Source organism: Cyprinodon variegatus, unplaced genomic scaffold, assembly GCF_000732505.1.
Source record: "Cyprinodon variegatus isolate N-32 unplaced genomic scaffold, C_variegatus-1.0 Scaffold2183, whole genome shotgun sequence".
Taxonomy (NCBI): domain Eukaryota; kingdom Metazoa; phylum Chordata; class Actinopteri; order Cyprinodontiformes; family Cyprinodontidae; genus Cyprinodon; species Cyprinodon variegatus.
This window is the reverse complement of record NW_015152636.1, coordinates 13,627-26,502: the sequence shown is the minus strand read 5'-3', so window position 1 is coordinate 26,502 and position 12,876 is coordinate 13,627. Positions and strand designations below refer to the sequence as shown.

General features: G+C 37.3%; 1 protein-coding gene and 1 long non-coding RNA gene across 2 annotated transcripts in view; both read right to left on the bottom strand.

Moving 5' to 3' along the window:
- Nucleotides 1–1,513, bottom strand: part of LOC107105237 (deleted in malignant brain tumors 1 protein-like) — a 3,559-nt gene extending 2,046 nt beyond the window's left edge. The window contains exons 1-2 of the mRNA XM_015405363.1: nt 1,303–1,513; nt 41–340 (exon numbers count right to left, since the gene is read on the bottom strand). Coding sequence (XP_015260849.1) covers nt 41–340; nt 1,303–1,513 — 511 coding nt within the window. The remainder of the gene's footprint in view (nt 1–40; nt 341–1,302) is intronic.
- A 4,420-nt stretch (nt 1,514–5,933) lies between these two features.
- LOC107105238 lies at nt 5,934–8,280 on the bottom strand. Its single transcript, XR_001482335.1, has 3 exons — nt 8,185–8,280; nt 6,310–6,345; nt 5,934–6,202 (listed from the first exon to the last, which is right to left on the bottom strand). It is a non-coding gene; the product is annotated as an uncharacterized LOC107105238 (long non-coding RNA).
- Between the last annotated feature and the right edge of the window lie 4,596 nt (nt 8,281–12,876).

The following is a 12,876-nucleotide window of genomic DNA, read 5'->3' as shown; positions in this document are numbered from 1 at the left end:
TTAAATCAGATTAACTGATTAAATCAAAATGGCTTCATACCTGAACAGATGACACCAACATCCTCACTGTGTGCACAGTCCTGTCTCACAGATCCAGGTTTCAAACACTCTGAGATATGTCTTTCGTTTCCTGTACATGCCAAATCATCCACCCAGGTTTGCCCGGCTCCCTCTCCAAAGTGATGGAGACCTAGAGCCGTACCACAGCGTAGTTGCCTGCAGATTGTTCTGGCTACATTTAAGTCTTTGCTCCCATTACAGACTGCAACCCAGGATCTGTTGTAGTAGATCTCAACTCTTCCAGAACACCTGTTTGGTCCAACTAACCTTATTTGGCCAGCTTGAACAACAGAGGACAACACATATGGGGAATGTTTAAGGCTTGAAACTTTTGAAAAAAGTGTCAAATAATTAACTGGACATATCAACAGCATTTTTTTTATCTATCAGTGTCTATCTGTAATACAGTAGGTTATGCTGGTCTTGCTTATAGTTATTTTTCTAATCTAAAAGCCTGCTGTCCCTTTTTGATTATGAGTTTTTATACAATACAAACAAAACCAATTTCTATACAGGCGGACAGTAGCAGGATAACAGACAATCCCTTATGCAATTTAATTAAAACTAGCAAAAATAGCTGAACTTATATGTCAACAATTCTTCATATTTTATGGTATCTTATTTTTTATATTCCTATTAACTTTAGTTATTTTCATCATTTTATTGTTTACTTTTGTTTGTAGCACATGCTAGCTATGTGAAGTACACTATAAATAATATTTGGTATTATAATAAATTTGTCGACTCTGAGATCAATAAAGTTTATCATTCAACTCATATTTTCTAAATATTCAGATTTTAAACCCTTAAAAACTCCAATTACAAGACTTAGAATCTCATCTTACTTTTACAGCCACTATCAAACTGACAGTATTACGTGCAATCAGTTCATTTAAAAGGGCCCGACCAAATCTGTTTACATGTCTTTACATTTGTTCAGCAATCTTCACAGATCACCCGTAACATGGCCACTTATTGCAAGCACAAAACTCCTTAATTGGAAGGTAAGGTGTAAAGTCTTATTTGTTAATATGTTAACAAATATTTTAATACTAATTTCTTAAAAACAAGATAAAGACAGTTTCTGTTCACAGAGATTCCTTTTTCTCAAACATTATCACAGCCCTGCTGTCCTAATTTTCCAAATATAAAAAATAAAACTACAATCAGTAAAAATGTGTATATCTGTGGTCATTGTATTTCTAGAGGACACCAAAATTAATTTAAAGAGTGTTTCCTTACCCGAACAGATGACACTTGCAACCTGACTGTGACTAAGGTTGTGTGATTGAAATCCACTTAATGAGCACTGGGTCAGGTACGTTTCACTCCCTGTACAGATAACATTATCAACCCAGATTTTGTCAGTTCCTTTTCCAAAGTAGGCAGAATGAGGGGCAGCAATGGCTATACCACAGCCCAGCTGTCTGCAGACCACCTGAGCATCATTCATGTCCCAGCCATTATCAGACACGGTTCCCCATGCGATACTGTAAAAGACTTCAACTCTTCCAGAGCACCGAGAGGGTCCCACTAATCTGACTGGATGACCTAACAGGCAGGAAATGATGCACTTATGATAAAATAATTATTAATTAATAATTAATTAAAGGTAATCCCAAACGATCAACAGTACAATATTCCTTATTAAATATAATTAAACAAGAAATATAATTAAACAAGAGTAATAACAGAATTTCTGAAGCATTTAACTATCAGTCTTACCTGTACACGAAACTTGAGCCCAGGGTCCACTATGATATTGCGTAATATGACCATTCTGACATTCTGTTAGAGAACTTTCATTTCCTGAACAGCTCATTTCAAAATAATAACCAGACCAGTAGTTATTGTATTTATGGTATGAAGATGGTGGACCACAGCCCATCTGCCTGCAGGCCACATTAGCAGCATTCATATTAAAGCCATTTTCACTGACTCGTCTCCAGGCACCATCATAGTGTATTTGAACATATCCACTGCATGCCCCATATGGCAAGATTGTATTATCTGTAGAGAAGTTACATAAATAAAAAAAACAAAAAAAAAAACAAAGAGATCATTTCACATCCATTTCAATCTTATGGCCACAGTTTAGGACTTTATGCACACTTCCTTTGTCAGAGATTTTCTAATCTGATCATCTTTTAGGTGAATATAAACTCCAGAGGATGCAATAAAATGCTAGCCTGGCCAGCAAGACTGAATAACAAAGAGCATAATTAAGTCTGGTAAATCATTGTTGATCCCAGACCAATAACAGCGCAGGAGCCGAACCCTTATGATGCGTTATTCTCTGTTCCTTTCTGGTTTCTGCCAACACAAAACCGCAATGGAACAATGGCTGAATCCCAAACCTTTCCCTAACCACTAACATCTAACTGTCAAGTCTCACTCGCAATAAAGTCACACTTGCAGTTATGGAAGGGGCCTTGATTAAAGGTAGGGGGGTATAAAAGAGAATGGGAGGGCTTCTTCCCTCCAACGGAAAAAGACAGCAGTCGTTTCTAAGGCAACACAAAATCTATTTCAAAGAGGACTTTCCCTTTTGGAATTGATTTATTGATTTTTTTATACATATGATTTTTTGTCAGTGTCATGAAGATGCAGCAAACTGGTGAAACTTGCATGAGTTGCATGAGTTTCCTCCGTCATCAAGCCACTGTCACATCTGCTAGCAAATTCCAGCAAGCCTGCACTTAATGCAGACTTGCCCTACCCACCACGTTGTTTGTGATGGCCCTTAATTTGGTGGACCATCTGCGAGAACGCGGAGGGTTAGTTCTCAGGGTTAGTGCTTAGGGGCAGGTTTGGGATTAGCCCAGTGTTTTATTGATCCCCTTCCAGATGTTGTAAGTGAGATTGATCTAACTTTATAATCTTAACAACGGACATCTTTAGTGTTTTTTTTTTGTTGTTTTATTTTAGGACACGTTTGCTTTTCTTGGCTTGACATGTTTAACTGACTTCCTTCCTTTGTTCTGGCAGGAATTCAGTTAAACATGGATCAGTCTGGCTGGCCAGGCTAGTTAAAACCAGCAGTAATTTGGGAATATCTGAAGCCTGTCCAGGGTGTACCCTGTCTTTCCCATAAACTGCTGGAGATAAGTATCAGCCCCACTGTCACACTGATTCAAACATTTTGATTAAAACCTTAAGCTATGCTTAGTATTTTGCTAAGCATCTACTCTTTTATTAAATATCTAAATATGAATCTGTTATGCAACTAATATCTGTTTTGTAAAACATAGGTTTTAAAAGTACAGAATAGGAAGACTATAGACAAATATTTGTTTCCAGAGTTTATTCTCTCTCTTTGTTTAAAGATCTTTTTTTTTTTTCACCTGTGGCTTCTATTTACATTAAACCCACCTAATTTGAACTAATCCACGCCTATTTTGCATACCTAAATGGAAAAGCAAATAACCAAGGAACTGTAAGCCCAAATTACATGTGTGATACATCATCTGAAAGCTAAAAAACTTCTAGTTTCTGAAAGTAAATGAGCCTAAGCTGCATCAGTTTAAACNTTGTATTACATTTGTTCTACATCATGTCAACCACAAATGCAGAAAATGTCAGACCTCTAGCTACAACAGTCCCAGAGCTGTGGGGCTTTGAACTTTTGGTGTCACCAGCATCTCCAACCTCTCCAAAAGTACGAGATTGTGCCAAATTTTGTCCAATGCTTTTACTCTGCTATTTCACCCATAGAATAACACTGAAGCATTTTAATGGCCACACAAGATTTATGAAGCAAGTATTTTTCCACTTTTTTTTTAGAATCAGTGTACATAACAGAGGTAACATTAATAAACCTAAAATAACATTAAAAAAAATCTATAAATAATTGTGAAACTGCTGTTTTCAAAGGTAAAATAAGCCCCAGTGTCTTTTCTGAGCTGTATTTTTAATATTTTTTAGGCAACGCAAAATCTGTGTCGAAACTTGTCCAAACTGTGCGCACCGATCCAGCCTCAGCAATGTATTTCATTCTTATGCAAGCCGGTAACATGGCTCTGCTTTATGCAACCCAGCCATGTCTACCCTTGTTTGAAACCCTATTTTATTGGCTAAAAAGCCAAACAGCCTACTTGGTCTTAACCAATAACAGCAGGACTCTATGAGGCATAATATCGCTCTACTCAGTGCGTCATTGGCTGATAGGCAAGGAGCGCTTGTGAGACTTCATCGGCTGTCCCTGACTCGAATCTATGGGAGAATTATCCTGCCATAATGTAAGAGCACATAAGTATTATGTGCTCTTGCATTATGGCAGGATAATTCTCCCATACGAATCGAGTCATAGAAAGAGGCAGAAACTTTTGTCGTGTAGACAAGAATATGATGTAAAGTAACATAGCAAACACTGCAGACAAACGCAGGGCATTGTTGTCTGGATGTTTACCATACACGTATATTTAAAGTAGATTTAGCAGACTGTTTTTGTGTTGGTTGATGTTGAACTTATACTATGCATTTTTTGGCTGCTTAACCATGCTGGAATTTCGCCAAGCCAAGAGCAAACACCACTTGGGCAGGCAGTTAGGACAATTATTTCCTCGCTGTTGTTTCATTTGTAGATCACTAAAATAGCAATCTTCCAGGTAAAAACTACATCCCTACTGTATTTACAGATTTCCTAATTGCATTTTTGCCAATATATGTTTATTAGAATATTTACCGGTATTTAGACATTTCAGATATCTGAAAGTGACGGCCCAATATAGATGAATGGGGAAAAAGTGACGTAATTTGTACTGGTAAGAATTAAATCTAAATATGTGAAAAATTTATTTTAGATACGAAAAATACTATTTAACATTTTTTAAATACAAATCCAGTCAAGCAAATGTATGCTAAAACAGACACTCAAAATGAATAAAGATGTGTAGATACCTGACATGTAGTTCTTACTAGTACATATTTGATTCCAGATTACTTAAGATGTCATCTCTACTGGCGGATATAAAGTTATTAACATCTATATTACAATTTTGACAAGGAATGTTGTGACTAGGTAGAATGCTTCAGTGCTATCAATAAAAAAAGTATGACTAGTCAGCTTGTCTATTGTTTGTTAAGATGGAGCCCCATTATTCTGGTAAATACTGGTCAAAATTTGTTTGTAAGTATCTAAAACTGCATTTTGTAAAGGTATTATTAAAATTAAGATATCTGGAATTCCACTTTAAATAGTTAGCAGTTGATATCTGTAATGACATTTCTACTAGTAGAAATATATTTTGATATATAGAATGTGTTATTTTCGATTTGTGAAATGGTCATTATGACTAGTATTACCTGGATAGTGGGGATCTGATATTAGAGTTCATCCTTCTCAGAATTCATTTTAGACATCCAGAAGGTTTATTCTAGATAGGAAGGTGCTTATTTGATCTATGTTCATTTTGACTTGGAAGAAATACATTTCAAAATTAGATGTATTGTATGGAATAGAAAGGTAGGTTAGGATATACAACTTGAGTATTATTATTTTTAATTATTGGGTATTATTTTCCTCTGGTTTTGACGATTTTGTATTGGCTCTGCTAGGCAAAGCTTGTACTTTCATGGTTGAATAGTCAGTTTTTGTTTGTTGAGACTGAATTTTTGAGTCCTCAATCCCCCCATGACTCTAACTAGTCTGAGCCTAAATAGTAGCTTAAAGCACTCAACTTACATTTATTAATGCTAGAGTAAACTGTATCCTTCTGAAAGCATCTGTATTTAATCCACTTAAAGGACTTTTAAATGTGAACACAAAAACAGGGTCTCATTCATAATCATAAATAACATTGTTAAGCTATTTATATGTAAACAGCCTTACAAGAACAAAAGACACCAGCATCCTCATGGTGTCCACAGTCATGTATTCCATATCCTCGGTGTGAACATGTGGAAAGAGCATTTTCATTTCCTTGACATTGCACATTATCAAGCCAGATCGGTCCAGTGCCCTCACCAAAGTAGCCTGGCGGAGGAACGCTCAGCACATAGCCACAGCCTAACTGTCTGCAAACTATTTGTGCTTGAGTTGTTCCCCAGCCATCATCACAGACTGTTCCCCAGGCACCGCTGTGATATATTTCAACTCTTCCAGAACAGTAGCCATCTGAACCAGCTAATCTGATCAAGTCTTCTGGAAGCAAAAAATAGAAATGTAAAAATCAAGCAATCAAGAGGGGACTTTACATACTGTATATATATATAAATAACAGTGTAAAGAAAACAGATCAGTGTACTCACCTCCTGCAGTTAAGCTTAAGGCAATGAAAATGGAAACTGAGCAGAAAATATAAATCTGGTTAAAGGAACATTAAGAAACATTTCCGAATAAAAACTTTCACAGTGAGTAAAATAAAACGATTAGATGAACTGAATAAACAAATAAATGTATTTTATATCTTAAAATACAAACTATTATGAGATCAGCACAAGATTATTTAACACACAATGTCCTTTCTCACAGATTTATGAGTGCTGTGTTGTATTCATTTGGCCTCAGAGTTTAGAAGAGTTTCCAGTAAATCTGCTTTGGGAAACAGACCCCTGATATCAATTCATAGGAGATTAACAGGTTTTGCTGAGCTGCAATCATCAGACTCTAATTTCAATTTGAGAAAAGAATTTCATCTTCTTGCATTCAAAACTTATAATGCTCACACTCAAAACATGCGCTCTCTCTCAAATATTTTCTCTTCTCTCTCAAATCTTTGTTTCTTCTCTCAGATTTAATGCTTCTTGCACCGATATTTTCTCCTCTCACTTGCCTCCTTCTCTTCGCGCACAAACCGCACTCTGCTCGAGTCTTAGATATGCTCGCAAACCCGTAGGCTCTGCTTGCAGATTTTTTTTTGCTCTCTCAGATTGCAGTTGGATCGTCGCCTAGCAACCTTTCCAGTCACTAGAACAACAGCCTCGTAAAGGGTGCGCTTGTTTAACCCTACTGTGACTGTGCTACTACGCCACTTATAAGAGCGTCAGCTGAAACTGCTATTTACAGTAGTTTTGTGGATGATTGTTGTTTCAAAATAGAAAACATGGTTTCATTTCTTAGTTATGCCCTGGATTTTGTAGCGTTTGTGGACGCTACATCGCTACTTGATCAAAGCGATAACGTCACTACAGGAAAGTTACTTGATAAATAAAGTAGCGACGCTATGGTCAAGCTACTGGAACATGTAGTGAAACTAATAGCTTTGCTACATGTAGCGGTGCTTCTGCCCATCACTGCCTACTGACAGCGCACCGCTGGTATGTGGGGGTCTGAGCGACTCCGACAGAAATAACATTGGAAGGCAGGATGGTAATCTGGATGAACTGACTGCACTGATTAAGTTTTTAGGTGGATTTTCCCACTTAAAAACATAATAAAACTACTTTATTCCCACTGATCACAGCAAATATAGCTGCAAGGCAAATAAAGGATAGAGTAGCTCCGCCCAATGCGCATCAGAAAGCCAGAGCAGCAAAGCTGCTTCAGCCGCGCGTCAGAAGCTCGTACAAGCAGCAAAAAGGAAGCAGCAGACGTGATTTTGCTGCTCTTGCTGCGTCCGGTGTGAAAGCAGTATGATTCACTCTGCTCTGGCTTTGCACTGCCCATGGGCCGAAGCATTTCGGTCGGTACCATAAAAGAACCGATGTGAGGTACCCAGCCCTACCAGTGATGGACAAATTCTGTCCTAAGGAAACATATTTGTCTTTATATTACATTTCTACTAAAATGCACACTGTGAAACTATCACCTATCAAGTCTAAAAAAATACCAATCTAGCCATTCTAAGTCTTGTTCATTAGCATCATTCTTGGGATGTTCTTGCCACATTAAGCTTTCATCATATACATCATATAATAAAATATTATTTCTAAGCTAATGAAAATTCTTTACTTATGTCTATTAGAAAATTGGTAATATTTGTACAAATTGAGTTTTATTTACATCTTTGAATTGAATAACAGCTTTTTCTTTTCTGGAAACAATTTAAAATACTTTTTATACTGGTGTTACACACTTCATGCAAACCAAGAATTAAGGTTTAATTGTAAAAACTGATATTTTTTAGGAGATATAAAATATGCAACTCTAATTGTCAAGTAATGCAAATGACTTAATTTGCTCACCTAGAACAGGTCCAAATATATTGTGCCCCATCCTGTAGACTTTTTAGAAGCAGTAGATTTTTGATACAGACATACAAAGGCAGACCAAGTATTGCCTCTCTGCCTTTCATGAGAGCAGTGGGACTCGTTTTATACAAAACTTCCCGGATATGTAGTTTTATCAAGTAAAAATCTGGGGAATTTTGAAACATATGTTCCAAACTTATCACTGTGTTTTTTTTTTGTAACCTGACCACACAAAGATTTACATACCCAGAGAAGTATTCAATGGTCCTGTATTTATGAGTCTACAAAATAAACTAAAAGGTACCTTCCTCTTTTATACATAATACAATATGTGTTTTGTGCCCTTTCTGTATCTTTGTAAACAGGAACTACTGTAAACTGTGCAGCAGTCGGGTAATGGAGGTGGGGGGATTTTTTTTTCAGTCAATGCAGTAGTTAACGACAAATTTTCCTGAATTATCAAGACTGAGGCAGAAATCTGAAACTTTTGTCAGTGATAGTCAGAATTTTTATTGCAGAGTGAGCTTACACAGATTATTCATAAACCCATTTTTTATAACTGTTATATATTTTTTTTTTAGTCTGTATTCTCCGTACTTCCAAGAGGCTACATACTAAAGCCTCTTATGTAGAAATGTAATGGGCCTACATCTTTGGCAATCTCAGGATGAGTTCCATCCACTTTCTGTTCCCATGCTACTCCTTGTATAACCAGAAAACAAACAAATTAAACTGGCGGCACCTTTTCTGAGCATTTTTTCCTTCAAGTTTTTGAATGGGGGGTAATATTTTTGTTATCACCCTTGTTTTTAAGTTAAGGTTTAAATATTCCAGAACTTGCAGGTTTGCTTCTGTTGTTCTCTGACTGATTATCTATTCTTAAAGTACTAAATCTAAAACTACATAGATTTAGTAGTCCAGCTTCAGCAGCAAACCCTTTTCTTGACTATATATTGTCTTGAAAGACTCTATGTGCATTACCCACAAAGACTCCCAGTCATCCAGGTCATGGTCATTCCAAAAAAGTAAAAAATAAAAAAAACTGGACTTTGTTTTCCAACTTTGAAGACGCTTCACCTCCCATCCAGGAAACTTTTTCAATTCAAATTTCACAATTAGAGATGAGTTCCAAGCTTTATGGAGAAGCCCTAACAAAGCCGTGTTATAGCTTAGAAAACATGCAAAATAAACCGGAAAGACAGGTCCACCCCTTAGGAATTGGGGGTCAGTGTCTTTGTTAGCCTGCTAAACCTGATACTGGTCTATGCCTCTGAAGGGGGGTTGTTGGGGGCAATGTTGGCCTGGCTGACCAGGCGAGATGTCTTGGTCCCCTGTATGGCCATGAGGATTGTGATTGCAGAAAGAAATCAATTCTATGGCTGAGTTGCAGGTTTTTGAGAGCTGTAAGCTGAGTTCACCCACTCTGTTTCGGGTTGGTTTTTCTCTTAAAATTATACATGTTTTCTTCTTACAGCAGGAAGCATCTCGCAGAAATATATTCTACTCTGAGTAATTAACCCCTATGCATCACTAATGCTGCAATCGTGTTTTTTCCTGTGAGGGAAAAAAGTTAGTTTTCTCTGAATACTCCTTACTGCTTTTATCACCCTTAACACCTGCTGTGCTCACTCTATATGTATGCTTAAGCATCCGATGTTTATGGTCCTGCTTCTGCTGTCACATTTATTGCACTAAAGATATCTGAAATTTTAGCACATTTTCCTGCTTGCACTTAGCTTCCCTCCCTCTCCATGTTTTCTTTGATCCTTTTTTAGTTTATTATCCTAGACAGAGCATGGTGAGGCACAAACTACTGCCATCTAAGGATTGCTAACCTTGGTCAACAGTAAGGCAAGGTTATTGCTCCAACCATCCATTTTTTCGCCACGCTTATCCCTGCTGGGGTTGCGAGGTTGGCTGGTGCCCATCACCAGCTGTTACTGGGCAAGTGGCGGGGTACACCCTGGACAGGTCGCCAGTCTATTGCAGAGCAACACAGAGACAAATAGGAAAAACAAACATTACCGCACACACTCACAACTTTTAGAGAATTTAGAGACTCCAATTAACCTAACAGTCATGTTTTTGGACTGTGGGAGGAAGCTGGAGTACCCTGAGAGAACCCACAAATGCACAGGGAGAACATGCAAATTCCACACAGAAAGACCCCGGACTCAAAACTCGGAACCTTGGTGGAGCAGCGCTGCCCACTCCTCCAGCCTGGGTATCGCTCCCTACAAATTTTTGTTTTGTGCTGTCTCCATCACGTGATCATTACACCCATTACACCATTCCCACGGGAATTCTGCAGGAGTCACTAGAGACCCATGTACTCAAACACAAAAAGCCATAGGATGGGAACCAAAGGCTGGAGAGCCACAGCAGAGCCAGAAACCCCCAGCCAGGCCATGACCAAGAGCCCAGCCCCATCCCCAGGTGGAACATAGAGTGTTTGACTACTACAGTATACCACAGAACAAGCCCAATGCTTTCACTGTTCCTCAATACAAGAAAAAGTCAAAGACAATCATATTCAACTATTTTGTGTGAACATGTAAACTGGCAGTGAAGTAATGCAGGTGGGGCACCACCTAAAATGTTACCTAGGGTTCCAAATTGGTTAGGGCCGGGCCTGCTTTTTACCCTCTGCACCAGAGTGTAGGGAAGCATCCCAAGTAAGGTCCAAATCAAATAGCCACCCCTCATTCTTCAGAATTCGGCGGTTTTATTGTTTTTTTTTTATCATGCTGAGGGTGCTTATGTAATTTCTTTTAAATTAGTTTTATAACTGAATGATAAATGCTTAGATTATGAAACCACAATTCTCCCGCTCTCTTCAGTGATGGTTTTTCCTCTTTTTACAAAGATGGTTTTCTTCTCCCCTCTTTTAAGCCATCCGTTCACTTTTGAAAAAGGCATGTTACAGCCCTAAAAATGAGTATTAAATGAATCATCATTCTTCCTCCTCTTCTAGTTTCAGAGTTTGTCCCGAACAGGACCACAGGGAACACAGCCCAACACAGCCCATTTCAGAGCATCCATGAGTGGAGCCTGCTGAGTGGGTGTGCACAGTAATTGGTAGAAGCAGCATAACCCCATCTGAATTAAGCAGAGAAACCTGAATACTGACCCAATTCAGAAATGCTGAATTATTAATTTACAGTTATTTGCTTATATTCAACCTGCAAGAAATTAGATGAAACAAGAAAAAACAAAACCATTTAAAGTAGCTAAACCTATTAAATGGTCCTTTGCCATGCTGTTTCTTATTTCTGCAGCCAGTCCAATTTTACTTGTTTGACAGAAAAAAGCACGTTTGGACAAATTAACTGGGAACATAAAGCACATCTACCGGTGGCAATAAGTTTTCTCTTCTATATATTCTGTGCTGATTTTAAACATACAGCTCTGCGTTGTTAAAAGGTGCTGTATTCAATGAGATGAATCATAACAATTGTTTACTAATATACCATTGATAAATCAAATATTTTGTTATTGAACAATAACATATGTAACATATATGTAACATATAACTAAACTATTTAAACAAGTATACAGTTTACATATATTTAATATATATACACTGCTAACAACTGAATTCTCAATACTAATAAAGTACAAAAGACAAGGATCTAAAACAGGTCAAAAATTGTCTTCTATGTTATATTGTCCACTCATTTAAAGAGGATATTTCTGGTTTGCTTCAGCTAGGTTTTTACTTTTGGTTTTATAGTTGTTGAGCCATTAAAATCATTAAATTAATATGCAGTGTAGTTGTATGATAAAATTTTAGCAATATGCATTTAACAATAATAATAATAAACGTTATGCAACAGTTTTAGTTGACAAACAGGAACTTAATAAAAAGCTATTCAAAATAATCCAACGTCCACACATTCAGTTCGAAGTTTGTACTTACGATTCTGGTCAGTAAGATTTTGGCAAAGAATTAGTAACAGCAAAATTAAGCCAATCAAAAGATAAAAGATAATCCAACAGTTATGGAATAGTTAAAATCAATTGGTTTTGATAAGAGACCAACTTGTTAAGTTTCCTTTGCATTCGTGTACTGAAAAAGCCACACCAAAGTAATGATGAGTATATGTTATTGAAACTGGTTGCACTTTGTCAGACACCAAAAGATACAAAAACGCACATTTAGTGACTAGGCAGACAAGCTGACTTTTTTTATTGATCTCTTAAAAATCAAGCTTGGATGTTAAATTTCTGAGAAGATCCCTTCATTTGGCCTTCAAATATAGAATCCTCTGATTCAAATTCTGTCCTCATTCAAAAATGCATGGTTAGGCTACACTTAGCTGGATAAAAAAAAACTTTTATTCGGTAAACTAGAGATAGATTCATTGGCTAGGCAATACTTTTGGCTGAAATTAGCATTTGTTTCTTGTGTCGGTGCATGTATTTACAGATTCATTTGAGCTTTCAGCAGCCATGCATTGAGATCACATAAGCCACATGCAATGCTGCTCCTCCCACTTGTTGTTTATTATGGACCCAAATGCAGACGTTGAAGCTAAAGGAAGTTGCAGATTTGATAGCAAAAAATGGTAACAGAAGCAAAAATCCAAAAACAAATCCACAAAACCTGAGAACCAGGAATACTCACAATAAGGGGGCAAAGAAAGGACGACAAACCAGCAACAGTGACTGAGCAGGAGGTGTATA